Here is a 15,964-nt window from a genome sequence, read left to right on the forward strand (position 1 = left end):
TGGACTATATTCCTTTATATTCTTTCAGTTACTCCTTGCTTATGCTAGACTGGTGAAATGGGGTCACCTGTTTAATCACTTAACTAGAAAGTGCCAAAACCATCTCTTTGAGGAGTGAATGTATTTCCTGCAGTCTGGTGAGGTAAGCTGTTCCTTGCAGCACCAGGATGTCAGAAAAGCAAGTCCCTTCCACTGAAATCCATAGTTAGAACTTACCATTAGTTTTGCAGAGAAGAAAGTGTAAATCCTTGAGAAGGACAGCCCCCTTTTAATATATGATGCCCTGCAGCTTTAATACATACACAATGTGAATCTCTCTCCTGTGAGGCTAACAAATCTCTGGCACAAAGGAAGGCAGCCGGCAACTGAGCTGATTGTGGAATTTAATCTGTTATACTCAATTCAGTAATGCCGTTTCCAAACAAATGTTCTGATCATATCATATTCTGGAATGTATTCTCAGAACTATGCTGAAGGTCTCATAATGCACCTATAACTGGATTATGCCAGGTGTTTCTGGAATCCATGGCATGGGTTTCAATCATCAGGGAAATTTAATAATCCCTTCTCCCAAACTAGAGTGGTTTTAAAGCTATGTGTTGATTTTATACTTCCTCAGGATGAGATCTTGGTGCCTACCAGGGAGTCACATCTCCCTTGTCAATGTTCTTACTGGGGGGAGGATCAGCCACAGCCTGACTTTCTTATCTCCAGGGAATCTTATCAGAAGGTTTTACACAGCTCTGTCAGGGTTGTTGAAACTGGCTCTCCGGGCTGCAATTACTTGTTCTCATTCATAGCCTATTGGCATAATTTCAGTTACCATATTCTCTTAAGGCTGACTTGTCACAAGGGCACTTGTTGCATCTTCAAAAATTGACCAGGAATAACCTCCTGGTGTACTGTCCGCTGGTGCTGGGTAGTAAGCCTTGGTGTCTGTGCTGGCTTTTCTGCAGGTTTCTCAGGATGAATTACATCAGCAGGTGCAGTCATAAGATGCTGTCTTTAAGGCTGGAGTAGTGGAGGCAGGAGTGGAAGTAGGAGCCTGGGCCACAGCTGCTGCTGGGGAGGGGCTGACTGTAGTATTGCTGAGAGTACTTGATTGCTGGGTTATAGCTGGCACGGCTGTTGTCATTGCTTTTGGTTTTGTCACTATAACCACCACAAAGCTTTCTCGTCAATTTTATATTCTTTGAGAGCAGTATACCAGAAAGGCATCTTTCCTCTTTTCAGATTCAATCTTCTCTTTCAATGTCTTTACCATCTCCTCTGGGTCAATATAGATCTTGAAGGTCTACAACTTAAAGCTCTTCACGGTGACATGCATGATGCCTAAGCCAGGGTCTGGCCACCTCTGGGTGGCTGCAATTCTGGCTCTCAAGAGGAAGGAGGTGGAGGTGGGGGCTTGTCACATCCATCTGGAGTTGCACTCACCCCGGCCCAGCATCCACTGGCCGCAGGTCTGCTTGATCCCTCAGCTTTTCCCAAAAGCTCAACCCTTGGTGCTTCCTCATGCACTTGCCACTGGGCCCACGGGAGGTGCGAGGAACTCCCCAAGACATGCAGAGAATCTGCTACCTCATTGCAAGATGGTGGCCACCATCATAGTGACTCTCCATCTATTTTCTTTATCTGGTCATTTTCATTTGTCTTTGGACTGACATCCTGGCTGCTTTACTCGTTCCCTTATCTCTTCTCTGCCTTCCTCTCCTCACATGGCTCAGAAGTATGTCTACTCAGGGGTATTGCAAGTCTGTCCCCATTCTTTGTGTATGCATTGCGCCCTCTCCCAGATGACCCTGTCTCTGGTCAGGCTATCAAAAACATCTCCAATAATATTTCTCCTTCCACATACCTGGGACCAGTCGTTTATTAAAATATTTTCTTGTTTCCTTCCCTGACAACCTTCACCTAGTGGCCATGGAGGTACATTCTGAGCCTCAGTGCAGTTTATTATGACTCATGCCTGTGTTTAGAACATGTGTCCAAAGTTAGATGACAAAAATATAATTGGAGATATTAAAATAAAAGTTATAGGTTACTTAACTAAATCAGTAAGAAATACAGTTGGGTCAGATCTTTTCCTGATATGCACTCTGCTCAAGGATATCAGAAAGACCTTGTGATTTGTTATACTATATGTATCAAGGAGTATAACCACACCTTTCTTGTAGTTCCTTTAATCTAAAACACTGTTCTAATCATGATACTACTAGAGTTTTCTCTGAATTGCCTGAGGGAGAAACATGATCATTAACTGTGCACCTTCCTAAGGATTCAAATCTGGTGACCTCAGTAGAATCATTTCTTCAAGCAGAGGTGATTTTTTTGGATGTAGTTCATGTTAGACTTAGGTATATCTATATAGCTATATCATCTATATTTATATCTATATACATACATCCACATATCCATATATATGTGTGTGTGTGTGTATAACTACAGCAATTAGGACTCCATTTTCACAGATGTGAGAGACCATAAATTTAGTGAACATACTGAGAAATCAGTAGAAGTGCCTAAGTTTTTCAGAATCTTTCATTCCCATGTCTTCTTTAATATAACACCAATATTTGGTTTTTCCTTAATTCCTAAGGCTATGTAGTCACAGTTCCTTGTCCACCTGAGCAATTTCAAGAATGGGTACAATCTCATGGTATAGTCCTGAAATACAATCAGTTATTGGCTAATTTGGCTATCAAAAGTTACTATGCACAGTTCTAAAGCAGAAAGGTAAACAAAAACCCATTGGTACTTCACTTCAATGTTGATCTGCTTGCAAGACACAGATATATTTTCTAAGTGTATCCTCTTAAATAGAAGATCCAACTCCCTCACCAACAAAAGCTTTCTTTTTAATTGCAGATGAGGACTATCACTGAGTTCCACATTATGTAAACATGCAAAGAGCAACTGACTCAGTGATGCCCAGCTACAGTAGGTGCATCTTCAATGCAAATCCTACACCTAAGCACAGGGAAAATTATGAAGGATGAGGAAGAAAGATTGAAATGTTACAGGATGAAGATGCCAGATGAGATGGCATCTTGAGACAAAAGAGGGATGATACACCCATGCAATCTCTACAGTATTAATGCTTAAATTATATCTCACATTATAGGGAAGGAAAAGCTCTTATACCTCTACCTGCAAATACATAACTATGGGCAATCAAAGGCTGCTGAGAGATAGACAATCAGTTTTCTTCAGGACAAACTCCCCTATGTGTTATTTACTTCTAAGTTAACTGCCCTAAACATATACCCCTTCATACCTCCCACATATATACATATATATGTGCACATATATGCATATATATATATTCAGTATGTGTTCAGTACATTACATACCAAATATAGTCATACACACTGGTAAAAATAATACTTTTTGAAAAAGTCATGAACGTCCGAGTGAGTAAGATATGTATAATGGAAGAATTTGCATGATTATATTGAGGTGCACATTAATCAGGTTAAGAAATATCCAAAAGATATTCTAATTAATAAAATAAAAGCAACAAGGTAATCGCCTTTCCAACACAACTCCTTGGAAAATGTATTCTTTTTAGCACTATCAATGAGTAGCAAGAACTGAGAGTCCAGGGCTTGGTTCCTCAGACAGACTTAGGAGAGTTAGTGTTGGACAGATTTTCATGAACAGAGGGAGGCAGTATTTACATTTTTTTCTGCTATATATTGAGATGTGTTTTGAAAGTACTAGGCTTATGAATGCCTAAGGCCAATGAAAGAGGAAAAGCTGAGTAATAGAAAATCAAAGAAGTATCTAAAATTTAGTACATAGCAGTGATATAATTGAGTCTTATTTTTTTTAAACACAGACTCATCTATTTCTTATTTTCTCCACAAAGAGCATTATAATACAACTTTGATAATTTTAGAATGACTAGCAATGTTTATGAGTGCTGAGTCTAGATAATAGCCTGAAGAAAATGGTTTTGCATTTGTAGCTTAGTGTTGATTCATGGAAAATGACTGGTGTGTGATTCCCAGTATTGAAAACCAATAATATATATATATTTGATACAATATTACCTTTCTGGAAATAACTTCTAGAAATTTGAATTATTTTATTTTATTTTTATAAGTCTTTTGTGATCTGTTTCATACAATATCTCATGTGTTTTATGTATATCAGAACACTAATTTGAAACATTTTCAATCAATGAAAGAGCCATCACTCTGTTTACCAGAAGGTGGAGAGATATTTAGACTCTTATCTCTAGGACCCTTCTCTGATATCCTTCCTTCTCATTAGTCTTGTTCTCTCTTCAGGACATGACATTCTGTATTGATGGGTGATGACCCTTAGTATGAAAAGCCTTGAAATTGCTTCTCCATGAGACTATATTGTAAGTTCCTGGTTTTTCAATATAGGAATTTATTCAACTATGATACAAACTGTTTTCATGGTGATTTAGAGGGTCTTAGAATTGTATCACTTCTCTACCTGTAACATTCCAAGAAGAGTGATATAAATTATAAGAACCAACTATATTTTTCTATGTCAGATCTTGTTTATTCTCACAAGAGGTTTCTAACTACCAAAGGACATGGTCTCCTGGGTCTGGTAAATGGTAAATAAGAGCAAAAGCTAAGCAGAGTCAGGAAACATCGTTGATGGACCCTCTGCACCTGCTTTATTGGTTCTGCATGACAAATTCTTTTTGGTTTTTCTTTTTGCTCATGGAGAAGATATTTTAATGCAACTGGTAACATGAACATGATGTCAATTGAAGTTGCAATATAAAATAATAGACTGTGTCCAAATGTGTTTAGTTTGACTGAACATAGCCTCCAATTGATTCATGTAAGTCTCATATAGAGATTGCTCTGAAATATTTTAGAGAGATTTATTTTCACAAATTACAAATCGAAAATATATTGTGCATTTTTATCAGGTTTTCCAGAAGATTTAAATCTCTTTTAATTATTTAAATACCAATTGCTACCCCCTGACTCCCACCACAGAGTCCTTCCCCACATCATTTCTCCACAACTGTCATATCAAATTTCTGCAAGATTAGACACATCCTGTCCCATTGGAGCCAGAAAAAGCAACACTATTAAGGAATTGATCCCATTGGTAGGCTTCAGCTTTAGGGACAGCCCCCACTCCAGCAGTTGGAAAACCCACTTAGAGATTGAGCTACAGTTCTGAGATATATACATATATAGGAACCAGGGACTTCAGTTTTGCCGACGTCTGTTCTTTGGTTAGTGGTTCAGTGTCTGACAGTTCTCATTGTTTCAGATTAGTTGACTCTGCTGTTATTCCTGTATAGTTACTCCTGTTCCTTTAGGGCTTAAAATCTTTCCTCCTTTCAACTCTTCATTAATAATCCCAAAATCCTTCCAGTGTTTGCGTATGGTTATATGTATCTGTTTCATTCTGGGTAGAGCATCTTACAGGACAGTTATGCAAGGCTCTTTCTGCAAGCATAATAGAGTATCATTAATAGTGTCAGGAATTGGTGCTTATATATAGGATAGTTCTCTAGTTGGGACAGTTATTAATTGGATATTCCTTCAGTTTCTGCTCCATCTTTGTCTTGACATTTCTTTTAGACAGGACAAGTTTTGGGTTCATAGTTTTGTGGGTGAGTTGATGTCCTTAGCCCTCTACTGGGGGCCCTGCTTAGCTACAGGAGGTGGCCTTTTCCAGTTCCATATTCCTACTGTTATGCATCTCAGCTAAGATAACCAAAATTGAATCCTGAGAGTATCCCACATCCCAGTTCTCTGAGACTTTCAAGACATTCCCCTCATCTCCATGACTCCAGGCAGCTGGAGATTTCCATTCATTCCACTGGCCTTCTGTTCCTCTATCATGAGACTTTTCACACTGGATCTTGACACACCATATCCCTCCCAAACCCTCTTCCATACAATAATAGTCATTACTTTGCCTACTATGACTATTTATTTCCTTTTCTAAAAGAGATTCAAGCATTCTTACTTAAGCCTTCCTTCTTGTTTACCTTCTCTATGTCTGTCTGATATAGCATGGGTATCTGGAACCTTATGGCTAATATCCACTTATCAGTGAGTACATACCATGCAGTTGCTTTGGGGGCTCAGATATATAGCTCTGGATGATATTTTCTAGTTACACTCATTTGCTCACAAATTTTATGGTGTCCTCATTTTTAAAAGCTGAATGATTTTCCATTGTGCAAATGAAACACATTTACTCTACCCATTTTTCAATTGAGAGGCATCTGGGTTTTTTCCTTTTTTGGATACTATGAGTAAAGTTGCTATGAACATAATGGAGCATGTGTCCTTTTGGTCTTTTGATGAATCTTTTATGAATATACCCAGGAGCAGTAGATGTGGGTCTTTAGGAAGAAGTATTTCCAATTTTCTGAGAAACGGCCAGATTGAAATACAGAGTGGTTCTACATATTTGCAATCTGACAAGCAATGGAGGAATGTTTTTCTTGACCTACATCCTCACTAATATGTTCTGTCACTTGAAATATTGATCATATTCATTCTGATTTGTGGAAGCTGGAAGGAATCTCATTTTCATTTTAATCTCCCTGATAACTAAGGATATTAAACATTTCTTTAAGTGCTTCTTGGCCATTCTTGATTACTCTGTCAAAAATTCTTTATTTACCAGTGTATCCTATTTTTAATAGGGTTACTTACTTTTTAGAAATCTACCTTCTTGAGTTTTTTTATATATTTTGGATATTAAGAATTGGATATAGATTTAGTGAAGGTCTTTTACCAATCTGTAGGCTGCTATTTTGTCCTATTGACATTGGCCTTTCCCTTACAAAATATTTTTAGTTTCAGGGGGTCCCATCAATCAAGTTTTGATCTTCGAGCCTGGACCATTGGTGCCCTGTCTGACAAATTGTATCCTGTACCAATGCATTCAAGGCTATTTGCCACTTTTAGTTCTATGAGATTTAGTCTATCAGTTTTATGTTGAGGTCCTTGATCTACTCAGACTAGAGTTCTATGCAGGTTGATAAATATAAATGTATTTGCATTCTTCTCCATGCAGACCTCCAATCAGAGCAGTACCATTTGCTTTCTTTTTCTTTATTTGTTGTTAATTATCTTTAATCATTATATATATATATATATATATATATATATATATATATATATATATATATATAAAACAAAGTAGTTATTCCCCTGTTGGTTGGCCCTCTGACACTTCCTCTCCCCACTCCTCCTCCCCTGTTCGTAATAGGGTGCCCCCACCCTGCCTGGCTTCCTCATTCTCTAGTGCCTCAAGTTTCTTGATGGTTATGCACACCTTTACTCACTGAGGCCAAACTAGGCAATCCACAGCTGTATATGTGTTGGGGGCCTTGTTTCAGCTAGTATATACTGCCTGGTTTGTGGCTCAGTTTATGAGAGATCTCAGGGGTCCAGATTAGTTGAGACTGTGTCTTCCTATGGGGTTGCTCTCTTCCTCAGCTTCTTCTAGCCTTTCCCCAATTTAACCACAGGGGTCTCTGACTTCAGACAATCATTTGGCTATAGACTTTTTTTTTTTTTTTTGAGACAGGGTTTCTCTGTGTAGCCCTGCCTGTCCTGGAACTCATTCTGTAGACCAAGCTGGCCTCAAACTCAGAAATCTGCCTGCCTCTGCATCCCAAGTGCTGGATTAAGGGTATAGTCTTAATGGAAACAGAAGTAAACATATCTCTGTAATTTCTTATTCAATTATTTTAAACCTGTTGTAAACTTTTGACAAAAGATACTTGGAATACCATGTGATCATGTATCCTGAAAAAGTATAAGAACTAGGTATGATGACAGTGAGTAGACAAGAGAAGAGGGGCTGACAGGCATTTTCTCATTATTAGACAGGTATTTTTTCTCAAGAACAGGCTTCTTACTGACTAGGACATGCCATTTTTCATATAGATTAGTGGTTCATTTATTCAGCATTAAGAAGGTAGAATGTTTTCTTTATCTGATCAATAAAGGCTGGAGTTTATTTCTCATCAAGAATAAGTGAGTACTGACTGTCCTTGTGCATGCTCAATGAAACCTGCTCATGGAGGCTTTTGCTCCAGCCACCAAATACACACACATATGTGTGTGTGTGTGTGCATGTGTGTGTGTGTACATAATTGCTTGTGTATACATTTTTCTTTCTGTGAGCATGAACTTCTTTTTCTGAGTGACAAGGGGGTCAATAAAATCCAAGACTTCCTCTCATCTGGGCAGCAAGAGGCAAGGTACTTGGGCAAAAGAGAAAGAAATTCAACCAATTAATCCTTTTTAAATTACCCCACTCCCCGCTGACAGAAGAAAATAATTGTCAAATGTCCAGCTGTCTATATGTTTTTATAAATGTACATTTAAGAATTGAAGAGGAGGAAAAAGAGAACAGGATCCAGGTATGGGGTGGGAAGACAGGAGAGAAGCCTATAGGGCCAAGAGAATGAATGGAGATAAGTAGATTCAGGAGGTGGGAGGTGGGTGACCCTCTAAAGCACTAGAGACCAGGGAGAAGTATACGCTAAGGACTCAATGGGAGTGACCTTTGTCAAAATGGCCAAAATTGGGGAGAAAGAACTAGGAAGAGTCAGATACACAGGGCTCCAGTAGAGGTTACTAGGTTACTAACCCACAGTCAAAAATTCTGACCCAGAATTGTTCCTGTCTAAAAGACATGCAGGGACAGAAATGGAGAAGAGACTAAAGGAATGGTGGTTCAATGACTGGTCCAACTTGGAATCCATCTCATGGGGGATGGGCACCAAGGCCTGATGCTGTTACTGATGCTATGATGTTGATAGGTTTGAGCCAGGCATGGATGTCATCTGAGAGGCCCTACCAGCATCTGACTGAAGCAGAAGTAGATACTTTACACCCAACCATTGTACTGAAGTCAGGGACAGCTATGGTTGAATAAGGACAAGGTTTGAAGAAGCCAAACAGGAGGGTAACCCCATATGAAGACCAGTAGTATCAACTAACCCAGAATACCGGAGCTCCCAGAGACTGAGACACCAACCTGGAGCATAGACAGGTCAGTTCCAACCCCTGGCACAAATAGAGCAGAGGTCTTCCTAGTCAATCTTCAGTGAGAGACAGTGAGCTTAATCCTGAAGAAACTTGAGGTCTCAGGAAAGGAGGAGAACTGGTAGGGTTTTGAGCACCCTCTCAGAGGCAAGGGGGTGGGGTGGGATGATGAACTGTGGGAGGGGAAACCAAGAGGGAGGATGACATTGGAAGGTAAATGTAATAATAATAATGAAATTGATCACAAGAGGCTCCATTTAAAAGAAAGAGTAAAAAGAGGGCCCTGAGCAACCTGCTATTGCAGGGTACCTCAATTCTCATGCTACATCTCCTCCACCTTCATCAGACTCCTGAACCATATAAGTAATCTTTCCTCCCCCCCCCCCCCATCTTTCCTGTTCTCTTAGTGCTGTGGACCAAGCATAGATTTACCTGAGTAGTCAGCTATCCTAAGGAAACCTCCCTTTTCTTGTGGTGTCTTTTCAACCCTCATTGGACCTGAGACTCCTAAACCAAACAGGTTAGCTTCCATTCCCCCATATTCCCTGCTGGCTGAGCCCTCTGGATCAAGAAAACCTGTCTGGAGACACCTGCTATTCTCTTTCCTACCACTTCTCCTCCACCTTTATGTGAACCATAAAATTAAGCTACTGTGGGGCAAATAGATCTGTGTCACTAGACAGAAAAAAATTGGACTGGCAGAGTCATCACATTAAGGAACACCAGCAGTTGTCATAATTGCATACAGTAGGTGTTTGAGTCTGCTCCAGATCAGATTCCTGTCCCAGAGAAAATGACCACGACACCCCACTAAGAGGACCATGACAACCAGTCACATAGAATATAGCCTAGAGTAATCCATGCTAATGAGCTATCTATATGGGCCTCAAAGGTTTAGCCAATAAGCTTCCCTTCATTACATCCATTCCTGCAAAAGGTATTTCATCTCTTGTCTACTCTACATGGGTCATATGAATCCTCTTCTCAGCATTAATAAACATTATTGATACATAAGGACTGTTTCTTTCTCCAAAGTAAGTTTTCACCACACCCTTCAATGCCTATTTCTCCTGCTAAATGCTTCCTTATACTTCTGGCACTCACCCTTAAATAAGCAAGATCCCCCTCCCAATCTCTTACTCCAAGCACATCTCAGGCCTGAGATTCCTGCCCAGGAGCTTGAGAACCAGAGCCTTGGTCCCAGTAGTCACCTTTTTGAACCTGGAGAAAAACACCCTGGGACTTTTTTCCCACTTTTTTTTATTAGGTATTTACTTCATTTACATTTCAAATGCTATCCTGAAAGTCCCTTATACTCCCCTACCAGCCCACTCCCACACTCCCACTTCTTGGCCCTGGCATTTCCCCTGTACTGGGGCATATAAAGTTTGTAAGTGCAAGGGGCCTCTCTTCCCAATGATGTCCAACTAGGCCATCTTCTGCTACATATGCAGCAAGAGACAAGAGCTCTGGGGGTACTGGTTAGTTCATATTGTTGTTCCACCTATAGGGTTGTAGACCCCTTCAGCTCCTTGAGTACTTTCTCTAGCTCCTCCATGACTGTGAGCATCCACTTCTGTGTTTGCCAGACACTGGCATAGCTTCACAAGAGACAGCTATATCAGGCTGGGACCTCTTTCTTAGGCTACATTTTGTCTTCCCTGGGTAGATGTCTACTTCCAAGGAACCTGGTATCTCAAGGTCAATAAAGGATTGTAGCCTAGTGCCTCTGTGTTTTGTCACTCTGAGCACTGTCTGACACCCTAGTGATGAGGAAGAAACAGAGAACCACGGTTTCCTTTTTTTCTCTATTCTGTGTCAGTAGAAGGGAGGTACTCTATGTAACTAGGCCCATGGAAGGGGTGAACTGTGTGTTGATTGTTTTTCTCTGTGATTCTTGGACCAGGATGCCTGCCAGTGACAGAATCAAGCTGTCTGTGTGCTGATTGTTTTTCTTTGTGTCTGTTAGTATCTCTTTCTGTGTTCTTGGACATAGACTGACAACAGTTTTTGGACATTGGACAGACAATCTATCGCATTAAACATCATAGTTAACCACTAGAGGAGAAAATTTGTCAGCAGTAGTAAGGAAAGTCAAGTTATTTAACCTATGCTTCTCCGAGTGACCAACCATGGCCTTTAGGAACAAGGAAACATGGGAGGAGAGATCCAGACCTGAGAAGAAATCGATCCTCCAAGACCCTTCAACAGCAGACCTGCTCATATCCACTCTGTTAGCACTCCTAATTTTTTCTATTTTGACCTTTGGCCCATGAATTTTGAAATACTTGGTCGTTTTTGTTAAGGAACACATAGGTACAGTACAGCTAGTGACCTTAAAGCAGAGATATAAAGAACTAGATACAGAATATCAGGAGTATGAGCTATCAGAATACCAGCAATAGCTTCAGAATTGAAGTATGCATATAGAAAAGGGGGGAATGAAGATGTCAGCCCAGGAACTTTGGAAAATTCCAACAGAACCAGCCCTTCCTATAGGAGAAATGTCACAGAGAACATAGGCACCCATCCCCTCCAGAAGGCAGAGGATAATTACATTCCTCAATCTATAGGGTTTGGGGGGACCAACCATTGGCCACTTGTGTGTGTAGGAGGCCTAGAGAACTTAGACACATTCCTTGACTACCTACAGACAAGGGAAGTCCTTGTCCCCTCATTTTCTAAAGACCAATCAGTTTAAAAGTCACACTGTTCTACCAATAACATTGTTCCTAATGGGTGCTGCTCTGAAAACTGTATAAAAACTCAACATTCAGGCTTCGTGGGGTCTTTATCTCTCTCCTTTGTGTGCAGGGCAACACCAGAATGCTGTGACAATAGAATTCCTCTTGATTTTACTAATAACTCTAACCCCTTCCTTGAGGCTTGGCAAATCCAGTCCATCCAGTAATTAATTACTGAAGGTGAATCCAGAAGCTTCACAAGAGACATTAATCGACCGCCTGCCCAGATGAATCAAGCTGCCTCCAGATTCTACCAGCTGCACCTCACCTTGTATGCCTGAAAACAAAGAGAGTCAGAGTCAGAAAACTGTCACATATATCCACTGTCCCTCTTATGTATGTCCTTTTATACAGAGTCTCTTGTCTGTGCATTACCTTTTAAAAGAGCAACAAGGAAAAAGCCCCAACTACATGGTGAGTAGCCTGCTTTCAGTGCTAATCAACAAAGGGAGAGACTTGGCTAGAATCCAGTGCTGAGCTCCTCTGCCAAAGGTGGAGCTCAGACTGGGCTAGTTGTGTTGAGTGCCAGAAGTCCCTATGTGCATCTCCTCTTGCTAGATAGCAAGCTCTGTGTGGAACTCTGTGATAAGACAGCATCTCCTCTTCTTATATAGCAAGCTCTGGGTGGAACTGTGTGGTAATGCATTGCTCAGAGAAGATGCAAGGGTCTTTTTGGACAATGAGAATTGTGACAATTATATACAGTTATGTCATGCCTTTTTTAAAATGAGAAATTTAAATTGCATCATATATTCTTATATTTCCCAGTCAGGCTCAGGTCTGGTGTATTATCGCCAGTCTCTGTGTGTTTACTTATCTGTACTGTATACAGATTCTCTCTGAGACAACACTTGGTAAGAATTAGACTTGTCTAAAGTTCTAAAATTTCCCTAAATGTAATGGGAAAGCTAATGATTTTGTTCATTTTAGTTCATGAAACCATGAATACATATTTTGTTTGAAGCAAATGTACTTGACATCAGATGACTGCACATCTACAATCTCAAATTCTAAGCATTGATATACATGAAATCTGGTGTAATTATCGACATAGTCACAGATTTGAAAACATATTTTATACTGAATGTATATCCACAGTATGTAAGGACAAATCTTCTGACTAATTTTGTTGCATTGATGATGAGAGACATTTATCCTGTGTTATGCCTTTTTAACATTTACATCTCTGTTTTTATAAAAATAACTTTTGTTCTTTCAACTGCATATGAATTAGTATTATCTATCAGTTTTTGTCAATTATATGATTTAGATATTATCCCCTGGATGAGGAAGGATACTCTTGGTGGAGTCAATACAATTCATATATATCAACACAGATATAAAATTTTATTTTATATCCTATGGCTATCTGCCCAATGGATGCCAACCAGAAATACAGAGAACCTGATACCTGATGACTTCATATCACTGGATGCCTTTGAGATTCCAAATTAGTGCTAGGGAGCTAGAAGATCCCTGGATGGTTTCTGAGACACTTAAAGCCACAGCAGAGAGCAGACACCAAAGCACAGGAGCAGCCCCAGGACACACATGCCCTGAAGGAGGCGCCTATGATAGCTTGTTAGTCAAGACTTGGCCTTCAGCCTTATACTGTGGGTTATTTTTGCATGGAGGATGCTCCTGAGGAAGAAAGAGTGGAGTAGGTGAAACTATTTGAGAAGGAATAGGGAGCTTGTCTCTGTTGGACAAAATACATCAATGAAGGGAGGCTTGAGACTTGAAATGATTTATCCCATTCTCATTGTTCCCTAACTCTACTTTTTACTTGTTGATAACTTCATAATCTTCACTTGTCCTGACTAACATGATTTCTGCTTGCTGCCATGCTGAATTATCATGTTATAGCCATCTAGAACTATAAAACAAATTAAACATTTTGTGTCATAAGTTGCCTTGAACATAGCATTTTATAGCAACTAGAAAGTAATTAAGACAAGATTTTTCTGTGAGTTCACATGACAGGAATCATTAATGATTATATTGTCTCACTGAGTTAAGCAGGGCATACAACATATGACAGATTTATCTTCCAGACCATATATATTCTTCTTTTATGAATTTATGAACTGGAAATTATATTTCGTTATTATTCTTTAATTTTTTTTTCTGTCCAGTTGTTATTCCTCTTCTGGTCATCTCTTTGACTGTTTCTCATCCCATACCTCCTCCCTCCCATCTCATAGAGGTTGTACTAACCTCCCCCACCCCATCCCACCATATCTCTCCATTCCCTAATGCCTCAAGTCTCTGGAAGGGTATATGCATCTTCTCTCATTGAAGCCAGACTACAAGGTGTGGCCGCCCATGGCCACGTGAACTGGGTACTTCTAAAAGGCAGGCTGGGGCTGAAAGAGACTAGAGAAAAGAAAGAGGCCAAGACAAATTTTTCTGTGATCAAAGCCCACGAGTTTACTAAGAGTCTGTGTTTATAAAGAGGAGAGGCCCATCCCCCTCCAATCCATTCTTGGTGCCTGTCGCCAGCCTGTAGGTGATCTGCCAGATGCTGTCTCTGGAATATCTCAAGGGCCTCTCAGCAGGTAGCAGTGTCTTGGAAAAGAAGGCAGGTGACAGAACAATAGAGCCATCTACTTCAGAAGGCTCCTCCCCAGGTGATCTCATTCTCAGTGGCTACAAAGTCAAAGCCAGCCTACTCAAGGCTGGGGGAGATTACAACAAGGTCCTCTGATCTATATATGTATAGGTGTATCATATCAGCTGTTATATGCTGCTTGGCTGCTGGCCATGTGTCTGAGAGATCTTGGGGGTGGGGAGGAAGGTTAGTTGAAACTTGTATTCTTTGTATGGGGTTGCCCTAGTCCTCAGATTCCTCCAATATTTCCCTAATTCATCCCCAGGGGTCCCCAGTTTCTGTGCTTTTGCTAGTTATAAGTATCTGCATCTGTCTCATTCAGATGCTTTTTGGGCTTCTCCGAGGGATGCCATGTAAGGGTCTTGTCTATGAGCACACCATAGAATCAGTAATAGTGTCATGCCTTTGAGCTTCCCCTTGAGATGGATCTCAAGCTTGGTCTATTACTGAACCTTCTTCCCCTCAGGCTTTCTCAGGCTTTGTCCCTCAAGTTCTTTTAGAAAGGAACAGTTCTGGGTCAGATTGGGCTGGCATGTTGAGACACCAGGAGGTAATGACATAATTTAAGGAGTTTTAGTGGGCTGTGAGCATTGTATTAACTAAAGACCTTATCACTAATGTGCCTCCCTTTTCAGCAGGAGTCTCCTGCCAGAGTTTTGGGCAAGAATTGCGTTTAACATATCCTAAAGTAGATTTCCTGTGCTAAGGGTATGTGACAAGACCCCTGTTGGTGCAGAGCTGCTCTACAGGAGGTTTATGTCTGGGCTCACACTGAAGGCTCCACACTGTGTCTCTTGCACAATAATATGTGGCTGTGTCTTCAGTAGTCACAGAATTCAACTTCAGGAAGAACTGGTTCTTAGATGTGTCACGAGTGATGGAGATTCGATTTTTGAGAGATGGGTTGTAGTTATTGCTACCATCGTAGCTTATGTATCCCATCCACTCCAGTTTGTTTCCTGGAAAGTGCCGGATCCAGCTCCAGTAATAACCACTGGTGATGGAGTAGCCAGTGACAGAGCAGGTGAGGGACAGAGACTGAGAGGGTTTCACCAGGCCAGGTCCTGACTCCTGAAGCTGTACCTCAGACAGGATACCTTCAGAAAAGAAGGGTAATTTTTGTCAATCACACGTTTTGAAAAACCCTCATGGTACATGTATGAAACATCAACACTCACCAGGAAGGGCTGTCAACAGGTACAAAAGACTCAACACTTTCATCCTTTAGGCAACACCCTGTTTTCTTCAAAGATCAACCTCTAATGAGAGAGATGTGAGCTTTCACACCCGAGGAGGGGATTTAACTTAGAGTTAGAAGAAGCATTTGCATGCAGGGAGACAGCCCAACCTTCATAATTGGGGAAGGTAAATAATGAATGCCCTTGGTTATTAAAGTAAGACCATCATAGTCTCTGGCAGTAGAATTCTGACAAAATATCTGGTTTTAGAATGAGTAGGCTCTCAAAAGTTCCTATAATTTATATCAAAATACTCTCTCTATATTGCTATAACAGCAGAAAGATTGTCTCTGTATGATAGTTCTAGCTATAAAGAGCCTGCACCAATAGATTTTATAATTTCATTAC

The 15,964-nt window shown here is 40.4% G+C and overlaps 1 pseudogene and 1 gene segment (V, D, J or C); both read right to left on the reverse strand.

Moving 5' to 3' along the window:
• Window positions 1-635: 635 nt before the first annotated feature.
• LOC110307277 lies at window positions 636-1,327 on the reverse strand (annotated as a pseudogene).
• Window positions 1,328-15,080: 13,753 nt separating this feature from the next.
• Window positions 15,081-15,628, reverse strand: LOC110306615. The segment is given in 2 exon segments: window positions 15,081-15,475; window positions 15,557-15,628. Coding segments are annotated over 2 exon segments (438 nt in total).
• Between the last annotated feature and the right edge of the window lie 336 nt (window positions 15,629-15,964).

This window comes from Mus caroli, chromosome 12 (genome assembly GCF_900094665.2).
Source record: "Mus caroli chromosome 12, CAROLI_EIJ_v1.1, whole genome shotgun sequence".
Classification (NCBI taxonomy): Eukaryota; Metazoa; Chordata; class Mammalia; order Rodentia; family Muridae; genus Mus; species Mus caroli.